The sequence below is a fragment of the Patagioenas fasciata genome, chromosome 9, assembly GCF_037038585.1.
Source record: "Patagioenas fasciata isolate bPatFas1 chromosome 9, bPatFas1.hap1, whole genome shotgun sequence".
Lineage (NCBI taxonomy): Eukaryota > Metazoa > Chordata > Aves > Columbiformes > Columbidae > Patagioenas > Patagioenas fasciata.
Genome location: NC_092528.1, coordinates 18,931,877 through 18,947,512, shown reverse-complemented (window position 1 = coordinate 18,947,512; position 15,636 = coordinate 18,931,877). Strand labels below are relative to the sequence as shown.

The window sequence follows — 15,636 nt, the reverse complement described above, 5'->3', positions numbered from 1 at the left end:
AAGGTGAAATAACGGGTTAGGGATACATCTTCACCTGGAAAACAGCAGAAAGCTGCAGGACCCAACCTGTACTCCTGCCTGCACCTCCTCAGAACTCCATCCCTCCCTTGTTGTCTTTTGTCATCGGGTGCTCTCATGCACTGCTCTTTTTTCAGGTGTTGAGATGGAAAATAAAGGGAATAATTTTTTTTTTTTTAACTTTCTGAAGTAGAAAAAAATTATGTAAGGTAGAGTGGGACTGCAACTCCTCGTTACCTGTTTGGCAGTGCTCCTTGTAGGGCACCCCGGGATGAAGAAGGCACTTCTCTTTGGTCTCTGTGCTCTGTCTGTAGTGTAACAACCTGACCCTGGTGCTGTATTTCTAACAACGTAAATAATTTCCCCATAAATGTAAGTGGATATATTTTCTAATTTTTCCTCCTGTGGGATACAAAGCCTTACCTTTATTGAAGTAATACTGTATTAGAGGATTTCTCATCTAGTTCAGCGAAGGAACTATCCACCATTAATGCTTTTCCATTCCGTCCTCAGACCAACAGGAATTCCTGGAAACAATGAGCCGTACAACCTGGGAATGGTGACAACCCACGGGCTAGAGACTTCCCATGCAGATACGTTTAGCAATATTTCAAGGGAAGGGACTTTAATGGTGAGGGAGGTAAGTTGTAAAACAAATATTTCCATGGAGCATCTTCAGGAGGTTTTGCCCATGTAAGCACAAAAACTAACAGTGCTGCGTGTCCGGAACACAAAATGACTGAGTAAATTGTGCTCATTAGTGCTCTCATTAATACAATTTACACTCAGAGCAAATGTGACAAGTGCAAATGTTTCTCAGAACTACAAACAGCAGTGAATAGTAATGCCAGGGCACGGCGGGGAAGTGGCCCATACAAATGACTCTGCTGTAATTCCACCATAGCTCCAAGCAACAGAAGTTATTTTCGATTTACAGCACTTCGTTCAGACCCTTGGAACCTGGCCCAAAGTTTCCCCTCTTCTTCCCAACCTTTGTCAAGAGGTGTGCGGTGTTTGTGGAGCATTTGGAGGCTTTTACCAGGTGCTGTTCCTGCCTGGGGAGGTCCAAGTCCCCCTCCCCACCAGCCAGCTGTCCTGTGAGCCAGCTGCGGGGGGCACTGGGCATCCCAACGGGATGTGCACCCCTGTCCCCAGCTCCGGTGGGAGCGGTCCTGATGGATGGTGCTGCAGGAGTGAGGTGAAGGAGGTACATTAATTTGGCTGTGGAAGATGTCCCCTGGTGTTTCTTGGTTTCCCGGTTGCTGGAATGTGCTGGTGATGCTGCTGGAAACGCAGATGGCTCACAGGTCTCCTGGTGAGGGGACAGTTAGTAAAACAGGGGAGTCACTCTCCTGACAGCATGTAAAGGAGGTGGATGGGAGAGGAGAAGGAGGGAGGGACGTTTGGAGTCAGCAGTCATAAAGGAGGAATGTTTAGATCAAATGTAAACTAGACTTGAGCAGCATTTAATTCTTAATTCTGTTTATGTAAAATATTCACATATGAAGGGAAAAAAAAATGAATGCAACTTGAAAGAGAGAAAGTAGCTAGCAAAAGAAGTCAGTGTGCTTGCTGCCTTTCTCTGAGAGTTTTGGGGGTGGGCAGCAATGCACAGCCCACCCCATCCCGTCCCTCGCTGGCACAGAGCTGTTCAGAGCAGGGTCCCGCAGCCTGGGCAGCTCCTCTGCGCATCCTTGTAGCAGGGAGGGTGATGCGATTGAGAACAAGTCACCGCTATAACAGGCAGCTATTTCTGAAGTGAGCTTGGTGTTTAGCATTGCAGCTGTAAAATACATGCCACACCAGCAAGACCATGTGAGAAAACAGTGATGCAGAAAGGTTTAAAAGCCGCAAGCAAGACAAGTAGCTGGGAAACCTCTTTGGGAGGAGGGAGTGTAGTAAGAAACCCAGACTGCAACCTCATGCTGGGTGCTTATTCTTTGCACCCAGACACTGGTGTAGTGGTCAGAGGATGGACTCACTGAGATCAGTGGTCTTTGAGCAAAGGGTTTTTCACTCTTTGGTAGGACAGCAAGGTGGTTGAAGGTAATGGTAATGAGTGATCAAAAGATAAATGGTGTCAGGACTGGTCAGAAACATGGTGACCCTGTTCAGAGGGAGTTTTCCACTAATCCCAGTAAAGGGACAAGTCTGTGTAGCAATCTCGTTGATGTGCTTCAGATGGGTGGGGTTCATCAAAATAGCAAATATCTCAAAATGATAAGCAGGGATGGGAGAAACTTCCCAGCACCTGCCTTGCACAAGGTGAGGGTGGAGAGGAAGAGAAGCCCCAGGAACCTTGTGCACAGAGCGGGATGCTGATGGTTCTGCCGATGCTGTGGCTGTTCACTGCTGGTTTGGGTTACGGAAACATGCGATGGGGGCTGTGTTGGCATTTGCAGCCAGGCTACTCGCTGCCGGAGCTGTGCAAAGCCGTCCAGGCTAATGCGGATCCAGGGGTCATATTCTGCTGTTGTTGTGGCTGGAGGCCACATGGGAGGAGAGCTGGCCATGGGGTTTGCACCCATGGTGGCAAGAGCAGAATCTGCCCTACGTTCCTTGTCTCAAAATGACAGTGGTCAGGCTTCTCTCGCTGTAATGTGGCTAATTACTCTGTACTGACTTTGTGATTAATCCTGTCTTTATTCTGGTGAATAGGTGGGTTGGTTTGCTGCTTGCCAGGTTGCATGGGGATGGAAACAGAGAGGGTCCTTCTCCTGCACTTGCTCTGGGAACTGGGGGACTGCTAACGACTGGGTTTTATTTGTTTTGTTTTGTTTTTCTCTTCTTTTTCTCTTTCCCTCCTTCCCCCCCTTCCCCTCCTCTTTCTTCCTCATGCCTTGTGTCTCTGCAGACCTCTGGTGAAAAAAAGCGTTCTGGCCACACAGCCAGCAATGGCTTTGCAGGTCACATCAATCTCCCTGACCTGGTGCAGCAAAGCCACTCGCCAGCGGGCACACCGACCGAGGCCCTGGGGCGAGTCTCCACGCATGCGCAGGACATGGACTCGGTGCCTGAAGTAGGTGGTGGGGGGGCTCCTCTTTCTCCTTTTGCATTGCTTTAAACAAGTATTAACATCTCTGCCCCGTAAAGGGGCTTTCCTGCTTTCCTCCCTGGCTTTCTTGGCTCTTCTCTCTCTCTGTTTCTGGTCCACGTGGGTGAGTGTAGGGGAAATACGAGGGGATCTGATGGGTGTTTGCTATATGGGTCTGTGGCTGATGGTAGAAGTGCACATTAGGTCTTCTCTCAAGCCCAGCAGCTGGAGTTTTGGTGGTGATGGCTTGAATGCTGCCAACTGATGTGAAAGTCCCTGTTTTTATTTTTTGGCATTTGGAAATATGAGAAAATTACGAGAGCCAGTGATACCGTTAACTTGAACTGGGCCCACCCGTGTGATCTCGGGTACTTGGTGTGACTCCAGATTAGCAAAAACCAAAGCCAACAAAATTCTGGATAGTTCTTCCAATTAGCAAAAATATGCATGTGTTTAAAATTTTGTGTTTCCAGTCATGGCAAAGTATTTCTCCCTGGTAGATGTTTTACAAGGACACAATTGAATATCAACATTGTATAAGGTGTAAAAAGTCCTAGAAAATATAAGATGTGACACGTAAGACGAGGGGACCGATGTGTCCTGCTTACTATTGCCAGCTGTGGGAACCAGACACGTAGTCCTGTTTTCCCATGAGAAATTAACCCATTTGGTGCTAAATAAGGTATTTTATTTGATTTTTTTTCTTTCCATTTTGTTGGTTATACATCAAAAGTTCTGTCATCATATTCTCTTTCATAGAAATGAGGTCCTCATTTCTTGGTTTACTTTTACTAGCAGTATAAAAATAGAATTGCTTGGAATTGTGCATTGATAAAGCCTAAGAACATACAGTGTGTGACTTGACCTCAAGGTTTTATCCGTTTCCTCGTTGCCTTTAAAAGTGATGATGAGAGAGTTGATCTGAACATAACACCTTCCATGGTCATCCTGGGACTGCTTAAACACGGGCAAGGATTTGGTTTAAATACACTCATTTATAGAATACCAACCAAGAAGATCTTTTACATTTCTAAAACTGAAATTTTAGGGCTGACTGAGCTGGGAGTGGGTGTAAGTGGAAACTTAGGAATTCGCAGGCTTCCAGGTGAGTCATGGTGCTGTGAGCAGAAACAAGGGAGCGAGCACAACCTCAGCCTGCAGCTCGATGCTGTCTCTGTAGGCCACCATGGAGGTTTATGGGAGGTTGAACAGGACCTGGAGGAAGATGAGGCTTTAATATTTAAATAAGAGACTTAGAAGATATTAAAATGCCAGCTTCTTAGGAGAACAGCTGAATCTGAGCAAAGAAAATAAATGCTCAGTGTATTGGGATGAGGAGTTTGTTTGTAATTTGTTTGTCAGAAAGCAACCTGACTCTCAGCTGGAAACCATCCCTGTAAACACTAAGGTTTCCCCTCCTTGAATTGTTGGTGCTTTATGGAACACACATCCAGCAGGGGGACGGAAAAAAAACCCCCACACAAACAAACGAGTGTTTTTCTTGGATATGAAAGAAGTACAAAGTAGTGAGTTTATCTTACATGCACACACAAATACAGCCGTACTGTGCGTGTAAATGTGCTATCTGTCCCTGCAGCCTTCCCTGCCGCAGGCTGTTAACTGCTTCCATGGGTCTCAGTTACCATGTACTTTTTGGAAATACATCCTGTTTCCATGGAAACAGGTGGGCTGGCAGAGATGTGGAGATGGGAGGGCAGTGGGAGGTGCTGCATGGTTTTGGCAGGCGCAGGGCATGGATACTGGCTTACCTCAGTTCCACCTTGATAAGTCTGAACCACCAGGATGCTCCCACACACAATGATTGTTTTGCCGCTAATCTCTTTGTGGCCTGACAGAGGGCAGGTATGAGGCCAGCCCAGTTTTGGGGTGGATGTTTTGGGGTGGAGGTGTTCCCCATGTCACATCTTCCCATGGCACAGGCTGCTCCCCAAAGCAGTTGTCAGCACCGGGGCTGTGGTGGTGACATTGGGCACGGGGAGCAGACTCGGTGATGTGAGAGCTGAGGAAGATTTATTTCCGGGAAGGAAAATGTCCCAAGGAAGAAAGACGTGAGCAGTACTGCTGCTGTGGAATAACTTGGGTTTTGCTGCTGTCACAGCTCTTAACAGAGGTCAGACGTATTCTGGGTAAATACTGGAGTAGGAAAAATAAGCTGCTCAACGAGGTGGGAAAATCATGTCATTTTGGCTCCCAAGGCAAGGATTTCCTTTTGCTTGAGAGAAGGTCTTAGCCCCATTTTCTGCTTTAACAAAGCAATGGCTTTAAAAAGAAAAGAACATGATGTTGCGGTTTGTTCCTCCTTTAATTCCCTTAGCAAAGTTTTGGCTGTGACATTCCTTATGATAACTTCAGGTTATGTTTTTTTAGCTTAGAAATGGCTCTTTCTGCAATCCCACCTGCAGTGCTGTAGAAAATGTAGAACACTTCACTGAAGTTGCATGAGGTGTGCTGAGGACCAGACTCTGGGGGGGATGGAGCAATGTGGGGAATCCCATCTCCTGATGACCCTGAGTATCCAAGGCATTTTTAAACATTCCCTTTGCAAAAGCTCTCCCTAAAGCACCACACAGCTCACCCCCAGCCTTCCCTGCCTGCGGGTGTATTACATGCAGACAAATTGGTTTTTACCTGCATTGACTTTTGCCTCTGGCCCTGCGGCTGCTCCGCTAACTGGTCTCATGGCTGTGCTGTGCTTCTGCCCACGGGAAGAGAGCAAAGCTGGGCCCCACTCGTTTTCTCTCATTTTCTGTTGCTTATGGGCACTCACAAATCCGGTATAATGTTTTTCCTGATTAGTTATGGGGGTGGAGTTCATAGAGGGCCTGAAAAGGGCACCACAGGGGCAGGTTCTGTGTCTGCTAATTATAAAGCCTTACATGTACACGCATACACAAAGTTACTGTTATTTCTGTGCTCTGAGCTCTCTCTTTGCTGTTTATTTTCCAGTATGGAATGGGAAGTAGCACCAAAGCCTCTTTCACCCCCTTTGTGGACACCAGAGTGTATCAGACCTCGCCTACTGATGAAGATGAAGATGAGGACGAAGAGTCATCTGCCACTGGTAGGCAGCAATGTGGCCAGTTTGAGAGGGGAGAGCCTTGTGGAAACCAGGTTGTGGAGCCTGACTAACCCCACTGAACCTCTTTCACATTTTACTCACTCTTGCCCACACATTGCTCATGTCTGCATCCTTGTGCTCTCCCATTTCCATCCAACTCCTTCTCCCCCCACCAGCAAAATGCCACCAGAAAGGTCTGGGAGTTAACAGGCAGCGGCAGAAATCCACCCATTCATCTGCCCAGGTAGCCAGGAGGAATATTCCTGGCAGAACTGGGAGGTGGAAATTTCTCCAAAAAACTGGCAGTTGCTCAGATATCATTGCAAACAGGTGGATGTGGGCAGGCGGGCAGCAAATATTGCTGGTCAGCTTGGTAGGCAGAGCTGGAGGTTTGAGGACATCACCTGCTGGATGGGCTTGGTGTTGGTTCTAACCTTTGAGAGAATTCTGATGATCCCTCGCCAGACTGGTAGCTTGTAACATAGTGATGACTCCCCATCAGGAAATAAATGAAATATTGACTTCCTATCCCAAAAAAAAGGTGAAGGAAGAGTTAATCCATCATATGTCGCTGTCTTGTTGTGTTTCCTGGCCAGCCCTGTTCACCAGTGAGCTGCTCAGACAGGAGCAGGCCAAGCTGAACGAAGCCCGGAAGATCTCGGTGGTGAACGTCAACCCCACCAACATCCGTCCACACAGTGACACCCCGGAGATACGAAAGTACAAGAAGCGCTTCAACTCGGAGATACTCTGCGCTGCTTTATGGGGTAAGCTCCAAGCTTTGACCTCAGCAAAGCTCTCCAGACTGTGTAACTGGTGATGAAACATGGAGGCATCATTGTGAAGCTGAGCCCTTGCCTCTCATTGTCCCTTTCTCCATCCTGGGCAAGACTAGTGTCCCCAAGTCCCTGTGCTGTAAGGGTGGCCCTTCATGTTCATGGGAAGATCATGGCTTTAGCTGAGATGGGTCATTCTTGGTGGTAGCAGAGAGGAGCTTGAGGTGTTGTCCTTGTCAGCAACCATGGTTCTCAGTGCCCATTGCCCTCCCCTCTTCAGGTGTGAATCTGCTGGTGGGCACAGAAAACGGCCTGATGCTGCTGGATCGAAGCGGACAAGGGAAAGTCTACAACCTCATAAACAGACGGCGATTTCAACAGATGGACGTACTCGAGGGTCTTAACGTCCTTGTGACAATATCAGGTACATCGTCTGTGCTCTAACCCCTCAGTTTGTTTCCATTGCCTGCCAGATCTGCTCTGTCCACCTTTAGCCGGGAAGGGAAAGTGCAGGAGACAGGCAGATAGCCCAGCAAGGTGGGTAGTCATGGTTTGAGGGGGCAGCAAGCTGGGCTTTTGGTGGGTCTGTTTGGCTCTAGCCAAGTGAGCCATGAACCACAGCTTCTGGGCTCCAGCTCAGACCACAGCTGTGCTCATGGTGCCCCACGCATCATGAAGGCCACAGGCTTGTCACTGTCCTGGGTTCAACCAGGAGCTCCTGAGTTCTCACATCAGGCTCATGGGATGATTTCTGGCCGAAAAAAAAATAAAATAAAATAAATGAAAAATTCTGTAGTCCAGTCTCCCAGGAAAGCACCCAGCATTATCCCTGCAGAGCACCCCCATGAAGCACATGGGTTATGGAGCCACAGCAGAGCCTTCTCCTGCTGATACCTGCCCCGCAAAGCTCACGGAGGACAGCAAGAGAAATGCTAGTTAGGAAAATTGCTTAATCATAGAATAGTTTGGGTTGGAAGGGACCTTCAAAGCTCATCCAGTGCCACCCCTGCCATGAGCAGGGACATCTTCACCCAGATCATGTTGCTCAGAGTCCCGTCCAGCTTGGCCTGGGACGTCTCCAAGGATGGGGCATCCACCACCTCTCTGGCCACTCTGCATTTGCTGGCAAATTCCTGCTTCCTTCATTCAGGCAGGACATTTTAAAAATGCTACTTCGTCATCTCCCTTGCTCTGCAGTTCCCCTGTGGTTTTAGGGATCCAGCTGTAGGAATATGGTGGGGGTAGCACTGCCCAGGGAGTACTAGCCCCTGAGATGGTTCTGAGGACAAGCCCAGTGGACTTGTGGAAACCCACAAGGAGACAGACTCCTGGTTTATGGCTTGGGTGTTCTTTGTCTGGTTTATAGCCAGATCACTGCCATCCAAGAGCTGCGCAGAAATTTGGCAGTCCCTCAGCACTGCAGAGCCCGGCACTGGGCTCATCAGCAAATAGCTCTGCCTGTCACAGACCAGGGAGCTTGTGTGTTGGTTCCAGGCTGAAATTAGTGTTGTATGAAGGAGAAAAGTAGGAAAGAAGCCAAGTAGTTGAGTGGTTGGGTACAACCTGAGCTGTAAGAGAGCTGGGGTTGTGGCCCCGCCGTGCCCGACCATCTTTCTGCGAACGCTGATTTATAGGAAAAAGAACATTTCTAGCCTGTGGGAAGCAAGAGCCCAGCTCTGCCAGCATCCACCTCGGCATCTGGGCTCTGCTTTCTATACATTATTTCCAAACAGAAAGAAAGAAACGAAAAAAAAAATAAAAAAGCCCAACCAAAAAACCCCCACTAAATTACTATTTTCAACTTAATTGTGAAATGAAGTTAAGTTTTATCATCTTGAGTGAGTCATCATCTGAGTAAAAAAGTGAAAATAAGCGCTGAAATCTCAAGATTTCCCATGCACACATGTGCTGCTTTGACAGAGACATTTCGTTCGCCAACAGGAAAGAAGAACAAGCTGCGCGTGTACTATCTCTCCTGGCTGAGAAACAGGATTTTACACAACGACCCTGAAGTGGAGAAGAAGCAGGGCTGGATCACGGTCGGGGACCTGGAGGGATGCATCCACTACAAAGTCGGTGAGTGGACTCTCTGGAAAAAAATGTCTGGAGGGATGCATTTTTATTCTCTAGTCTTAGATCTGACATGACGGTTTCTCTTAATAGTATGGGTAGACTACAACCACAAATAAATTTGGTATTCATCTATATGTATGAGATGGACGCTGTACCAAATGAAAACCAACAGAGAGACAGCCTGAGAAGCTGTTCCTGGAGATGAGTTGTTTGGTTTTGCTGGAAAGAAAGTGAATGTTTTTTAAATTAATTTTATTTTCATTTTAGTGAAATATGAAAGAATCAAGTTCTTGGTGATTGCCTTAAAGAATGCTGTAGAGATCTATGCTTGGGCTCCTAAACCATATCACAAGTTTATGGCATTTAAGGTATGTTTATCTTTTAACCAAAATACACTCTGTCATTGTAAATACGTAAGATTTCTTTACTATCTAGAGCTGAAAAGCATCTTGCTTACATAGCTGAGCTCCTCAGGATGCCTGGCAGGCATGGGAGACGGGAAACATTCTGGCTGAAGAGATGGGATACATTCTGCTCATGGCTAACAATTAGGTGTTAATGTTGAGCTTATGCTGGCAGGCTTTACTTGGGAAGTTTGCAGAAAGCTGACCCAAAGCGCATGAGTTGGGTTTTTGATGGGGGGGTGTGGGGTTTTAGACATCTGATTTTTCACATGTTGTCTGAAAATAGGCTGGTACTATCTTACATTTTTCTTTTGCAAGGTCTTCTCCCCTTCTACAATGTAGATTCTGTTTCAAGACAGAAAGCCCAGGAGAATGACCCACTGTTTCTCTCTCTTTTTCTTTCCCTGTTCATCTACCTCAGTTTCCTTCAGTGAGACCTTTCTCCTCTCTAACCTGCCAGTGTGTATTTTGTACTTAGCACTTTAAAGCACTTTTCATCCTAAGCTCTGTGCAGAGACAAGTCACAAAGGGCAGTGCCTTCTGGAGACATTCCTGCTGAGTAATCTCGTTTTGCATCCTTCCAGCACAAATGGGCTTATTCAATATTAGGTCACATTTGCTTTTTCTGCACAAAAGCCAGAATAAATGGGCTCAGTGACATGGAATGCTCAGCAGCATTAACATGGTTTGGAATCCAGCCTCCCCCAGCTCTGGTGAGGATGCTGGTTGCTGCTCCTGGAACCTTGCTGGCTGTCACCTTCCTTTAGAGACCAAATCCTCAGGCTGGCCTTGGCCTCCTGGGGAAGAGAGCAGAGCTTGGCAAGGGTGAGCGCTTATCTGCTGGGATGGCTAGAGTGAGGGGGTGATACCCTCTGAGGCACCTGACACAGGAGCTGAAAGACGAGAGTATAAATAACCACAAATTCAGTAGGAAACACAGTCAAACAAATATGATTTCAGTACTGTATCAGGCTGCTGCTGTGGAGATCTGTTGGTTTTCTGTGATACTCACTGGAGGGACTATAAAAGTCTTTTGCAGATCTCCAGCACAAGCCGTTGCTCGTGGATCTCACTGTAGAAGAGGGTCAGAGACTCAAGGTTATCTTTGGATCACACACTGGTTTCCATGTGATTGATGTAGATTCTGGGAACTCTTATGATATCTACATACCATCTCACGTGAGTACACAGGGGCAGTGCTGCTGCATGACACGCAGGTCACCAGCAAGGTTTGGATGGGCCCTTGGTGGCTCAGAAATGGTGACCAGTCAGGTGACATCTTGCCATGGGTAAGACATTCTCCAGTGCCATCTTCATTGATACTCACTTAAAGAGGACTTGGAGGTATCACATACTTCATGTTCATTGTCTGCACAGGCTATTCTGTCCTCATGCCCAAGCAGTCAGGTTTAAGGTTGCCAATGTCCTACAGAAAGGACATGGAGCAGTAGTAGAGCTCTCTGTAGGGCAAAATACCATGAAACCAGGTTCTTGGTTGATGGACAACATAGACCCACCAAGAGCTAGAAGCCCCATGCGCTGTCCCATTGCACAGTGTCCCAGATGTGCTCACCAACACCTACTTGTCCCTGCTGAGGCCATGCAGTTTGCCTAGGCGAGGGCTGCAGGATTAGGCTAGCCCAAATCTCAGTAAACCTGCTGCTCAAAACTCCCAACCCCCCTGACAGCAGCTTATCTTTGAAAGCCAGTGCGTCTCAAGGGAGAGTTTTGTTCTTATGTTGGTTTGGGCGTTTGTATTTCTAAGGCTCTTGCTCCCTTCCCCTTACTCCTTCTTCCATTCAACGTAATTCTGACTTTTAGGGTTTATTTTAACTGCAGATTCAGGGCAATATTACTCCTCACGCCATTGTCATCCTGCCTAAAACAGACGGGATGGAGATGCTTGTGTGCTACGAGGATGAAGGCGTATATGTGAACACCTATGGACGGATAACTAAAGATGTGGTGCTCCAGTGGGGAGAAATGCCTACTTCTGTGGGTAAGTCAACCCTTCCTTTTCAGCTGCATAAAATACAAATGACAAGTAAGGTGAGGAGGTGAGGATTCTGAGATGGAGTCATTTTTGGGCTTTTGTTTTTCAAAGAAGGTATCTCTCAGCCAGATAATATTGCAAAATTTCTACAGTTTGGTCCTGTGTAGTAAGAGCAAGTGACTTCTTGAAGATCTGAGCTCTGGCTCATCTTAAGTATAGGATAAGTAGAAGATAATATAAGCTAATGCACTGGTGTGGTACTGTGTTTAGTTGAAGAGGGGCTGAGTGTGGGGCTCAGAGCACTTGGGTTGCTCTTCTGGCTCTGCTGTTGCTCAGCTCCAGGACCTGTGGAGGCAAGTCACTGCCCAGCTCCTCGCCCACAGAAATGGGAAGAAGTGATCCCTCTTCTGTTTAAATTACTGAGCAATTCCTGGATGAAAAGTGCTGTGTAGAGACAATTATTTCTGCGGGAACATGCCTGTGTCTGCATCAGCCAGAGCTCTGCCATCGATCTGCTTAAGCTTTGAATAACAGCTGATGAGAGCTTTACTGCCTGTTGCACAATATTTAGCTCAGCTCGCGTTGTAACACCTAATAAACACTTCCTTTTGACAGCCTACATTCATTCCAATCAAATAATGGGCTGGGGAGAGAAAGCGATTGAAATCCGATCAGTGGAGACGGGACATTTGGATGGAGTATTTATGCACAAGCGAGCTCAAAGGTTAAAGTTTTTGTGTGAAAGAAATGATAAGGTAAGTCCACTTCAAAGCTTTATCCATGCTTTAAGCTACAGCCACTTTTAGACTTTAAGTCAGGGTTATCTTGAGGTTAATAATTAATCTGAAGGTCCTGTTTAATAAGCAGTGTCCATAAATGAAATTAATTCTGTGCAGTGCATGCAGATCTCAGCCTCTGATGGGAAGATCTGCAAGATCTCTTCCATCTCAAGCTGAGATCTGTGTTGACTTGGCTTGACTTTCTCCCAAGTCTTCCATCTGAACATAAACTGTCGAGGCTGCCAAGTAAACTCTGCAAAAGCTGGGAAATCTTAGCAGTAAGGTTGTGTTAAGTGGCCCTGAGTTGAGCTCTGGTGCAGAAACATTTTTGATGCATTTTTAGTTTTGTGAGCTTTAAAACTATTTTTCTCCATGGAGCCCCGTTTTTTCCTGTGGACAGAACCTGGTGTAAGAGCACCAGAGTTGCAAGGAGTGCAGGGAACGAGGGAAGGATAAACTGCTGGAGGAAAAGGGATATTTGCATGGAAGAGGTGGTTGAATGCCAAGGTTTGTCTCTGCTGTTGGCATTTCCTCATCTCACAGGGTTTCACCAAGATAAATCAGGACCGTACAACAGGGATTTCTTTCGTAACGAGCACGATCGCGTAACACGTGAACAAGCTGATCGCTCTATCCCCAGAGCAGGGTTTAATAACATGCAATAAATAAGGTTTGAGTCCACAATCAGTTTATTGAACAGCTGCTTATTGGTCAGGCATTGCCCTGCCTGGTGCATGGAGTTGGGCTGGAGCTCTGCAGAAAAATGTATCCTAACCTTGCAGTTGAGAGTAGCATGGGAAGCTGCCCAAGAAGCTGAATTTCAGTTGCCCAAATACCGCTAGTTTGCTTTTTTCTAGCTTTTGAGTACTTGACTCTGCAGGTTTTATACTGGTTTTGGGGCTTTTTTTAAACAGTTCTTCTGTTTTGTGCCTATTGATTTTTTTTTTCCCCCTTTTTTAAGAAAATTGGAAAAAAACCCACCTCAATTTTTTGAAAATACAGGAATCAACTGATTACTGGTGGATTTGAAATACTAAATACCAATGTTTCTCTTTCTGAAGAAATGGTTAACGATGAAACCCATGTGAAGATTGAATAATTTTTGGTTTTAAAAAGGACAGAGGTTTCAGACTGTCCCCTTCAGTACTTGCAAATGATAACTTGGTTTTTAAGGCTTTCATTTGGGGTCAAATGGATCCTGATAGAAGCACCAAAAGGCGTATTCCTCATGGAGAGTCCTGATATTGTATCTGTGCTTTGAGCATGCTGGAGGAAAGTTATTTTCTTCCCAAGCTTAGCTTTCAGGAACAGCTGAAATACCAGGACTAACTTTTCCAAAGAAAACCATTTGCAGTCCCATGCAGGATATTGACCGCAGTGGTTAACCTTTAGCAAGCTCCAAAACACTGACAGCAGTCTTCTTAATATTGCATCATAAATGCTGCTGTGGCAGTAAAATGTGATAAACTTGGTATTTTCGAAGCATTCCAAACCTTGCTCTCTTTGGTAGTGATAGCAAGGGAGTTCTTATCAGTGTGTTTACGTGCAGGTTAAGGCAGGGGTTAGCTCCGGCCCCCGAGCTCTGCAGAAAACTGAGAACCGGGCAATGGGGCTCTGTAAAATTTCAGCTGTGAATCGGAGAAAAGGAGCAGGATGGGGGTTTGGGTAGAGGAAACCACAGGGTGTGGGGCAGCTCCTGTTTTACTCGCTTACTGAGATATTAACAGACTTCTTCTTATAATAATAAAAATTATTAATAAAGGGATTTTGCTCCCAAACAGGTATTTTTTGCATCGGTGAGATCTGGAGGAAGCAGCCAAGTGTTTTTCATGACCCTCAACAGAAACTCCATGATGAACTGGTAACGGAGGAGCACTTGGCACTCACCGCCATGGCATTATTTCTAATTTAAAGGACATTAAACACGTGGACTAACACTGTAGAGGCAGATGCGGAGAGCCCCGAGGAACGCCGCTCCCCCAGGGCGGGGGCTGCGGGCAGGGATGGACTTTCGCGCTTGGACCCCCCCGAGGTCTCCTGATTAAGCTGTGTTATAGTGGGTTATGAGTTCTCCCTTTATTTCATTTTTTAATTTTACTTTTTCTTTGTCCCCTACTTTGTAAGAACGGGGAAAGAAACAGTGTCAAAAAGTCTGTTTTTAATTCTGTCTGCCTGCTAGCATCAAATATATAGTATGTTGTAAAGTTACCAATTAAATCTGGTGAGAGACAGCACAATAAATGTACCTTTTATCTTTGCGATGAAGGCCGTAACCGTATAGCTGGGTAATTTTAGAAATCTTTTGCCTTCACCAACATTTACATGTTGCTTTTGGCAGCAACAGCTTAACGGATTTTTAAAGAAGAGAAAAAATAATAGGTTTTTTTCCCCTCTTTTGGGAAATGGATTTTAAATGGCTAAACTACTAGCCTTAGAGTAATAAAAATCAGCTACCATTTTTGTCAAGTCTGTCAATCCATATTTCTATATGGATCTTCGCATAATGGTGTGTCTTGATAGGGACAGAGGTGCCATTTCTTGTTGCTCTGGAGGTGCCCGCCTGCCCTGGGTCTGGGACGGGGGGATCAGAGGAGGAGAGAACGACAGAGCAGCCAGAGGAGCCCCGTGCTTGCCCCCAAGCTGGGATTTGTGGCCGTAGATGGCTCCCGGGATGCCGCATGTCCTGGACCCCAATGCCGAAGCCGGCGCAGGCTGTGGATGCTTGTCCCCCTGGAGCCGGGCGCTGATGCAGGGACGGGGACGACAAAACGAGCTGCCCATCCTCTGCGTTGCTGGACTGGGCTTGTAAAGAGCTTCAAAAATAATATATATATATATGTGTGGTTTCTTCGGCCAAGGGTCAGAATCTCTACTCATTTTCCAACCCCTCCGCTCCCCAGGAATTACCCAACATACAGTGAAAGATGACATCTGTGCCGAACCGTGTGTGTGTGTTTAGTTCAGGTTGAATCGTGTCCTTATAAACTCTGCTCAGTTGATTTCCGTTCTCGGTGCGTATCTGGGGTTTTTCTTTCTCAGTAGCTGCAAGCATGGCCGCCTGTGGTGTTGGGGTGTCGCATAACAAGGTCTGTGTTGCTGGTTTTAACCTACCTCGTTTTGGTTGGGGTTTGGTTTTTTTTTGTTTGGTTTATTTTTTATTTTTTTTTTCCATTCCGCTGTCGATCACAGCGCTGTTACCTCCAGCGACATATAGAGAGCTTAACTGGCAATCTTGGTGTACTCAGTAATGATGGCTTTATTAAAAAATGATTAAATCAACAGGACTTGGTCAAACTTGAATCTTTATGGAGGGTAAGAGGCGTTGCGGGGCGGCGGGGATGGGATGGGCCACCCTCAGCCAAAGCATCCCTGGGCAGGGTGTCGCTGTTCAGTACCAGCAGGGATTGCTGTGGTGGGACTCTGATGGGATGCAGCATCCAGAGGAACATGGGCAAGAGGCACTTTGCCGGTGCCGCCTTC

The 15,636-nt window shown here is 46.5% G+C and overlaps 1 protein-coding gene across 7 annotated transcripts in view; it reads left to right on the top strand.

Annotated features, from left to right (window-relative positions):
- TNIK (TRAF2 and NCK interacting kinase) overlaps positions 1-15,435 on the top strand; it is a 418,581-nt gene extending 403,146 nt beyond the window's left edge. For 6 of the 7 annotated variants that reach the window (XM_071812563.1, XM_065844459.2, XM_065844457.2 and 3 more), the window contains 11 exons: positions 532-658; positions 2,873-3,037; positions 6,020-6,134; positions 6,728-6,898; positions 7,188-7,331; positions 8,849-8,983; positions 9,248-9,348; positions 10,414-10,563; positions 11,224-11,383; positions 11,993-12,132; positions 13,938-15,435. In XM_071812563.1, the coding sequence (XP_071668664.1) occupies positions 532-658; positions 2,873-3,037; positions 6,020-6,134; positions 6,728-6,898; positions 7,188-7,331; positions 8,849-8,983; positions 9,248-9,348; positions 10,414-10,563; positions 11,224-11,383; positions 11,993-12,132; positions 13,938-14,021 (1,492 nt within the window). In that variant the 3' untranslated portion in view covers positions 14,022-15,435. The remainder of the gene's footprint in view (positions 1-531; positions 659-2,872; positions 3,038-6,019; positions 6,135-6,727; positions 6,899-7,187; positions 7,332-8,848; positions 8,984-9,247; positions 9,349-10,413; positions 10,564-11,223; positions 11,384-11,992; positions 12,133-13,937) is intronic. The other variant, XM_065844461.2, reaches the window with a different exon arrangement.
- The last annotated feature ends 201 nt before the right edge of the window (positions 15,436-15,636 follow it).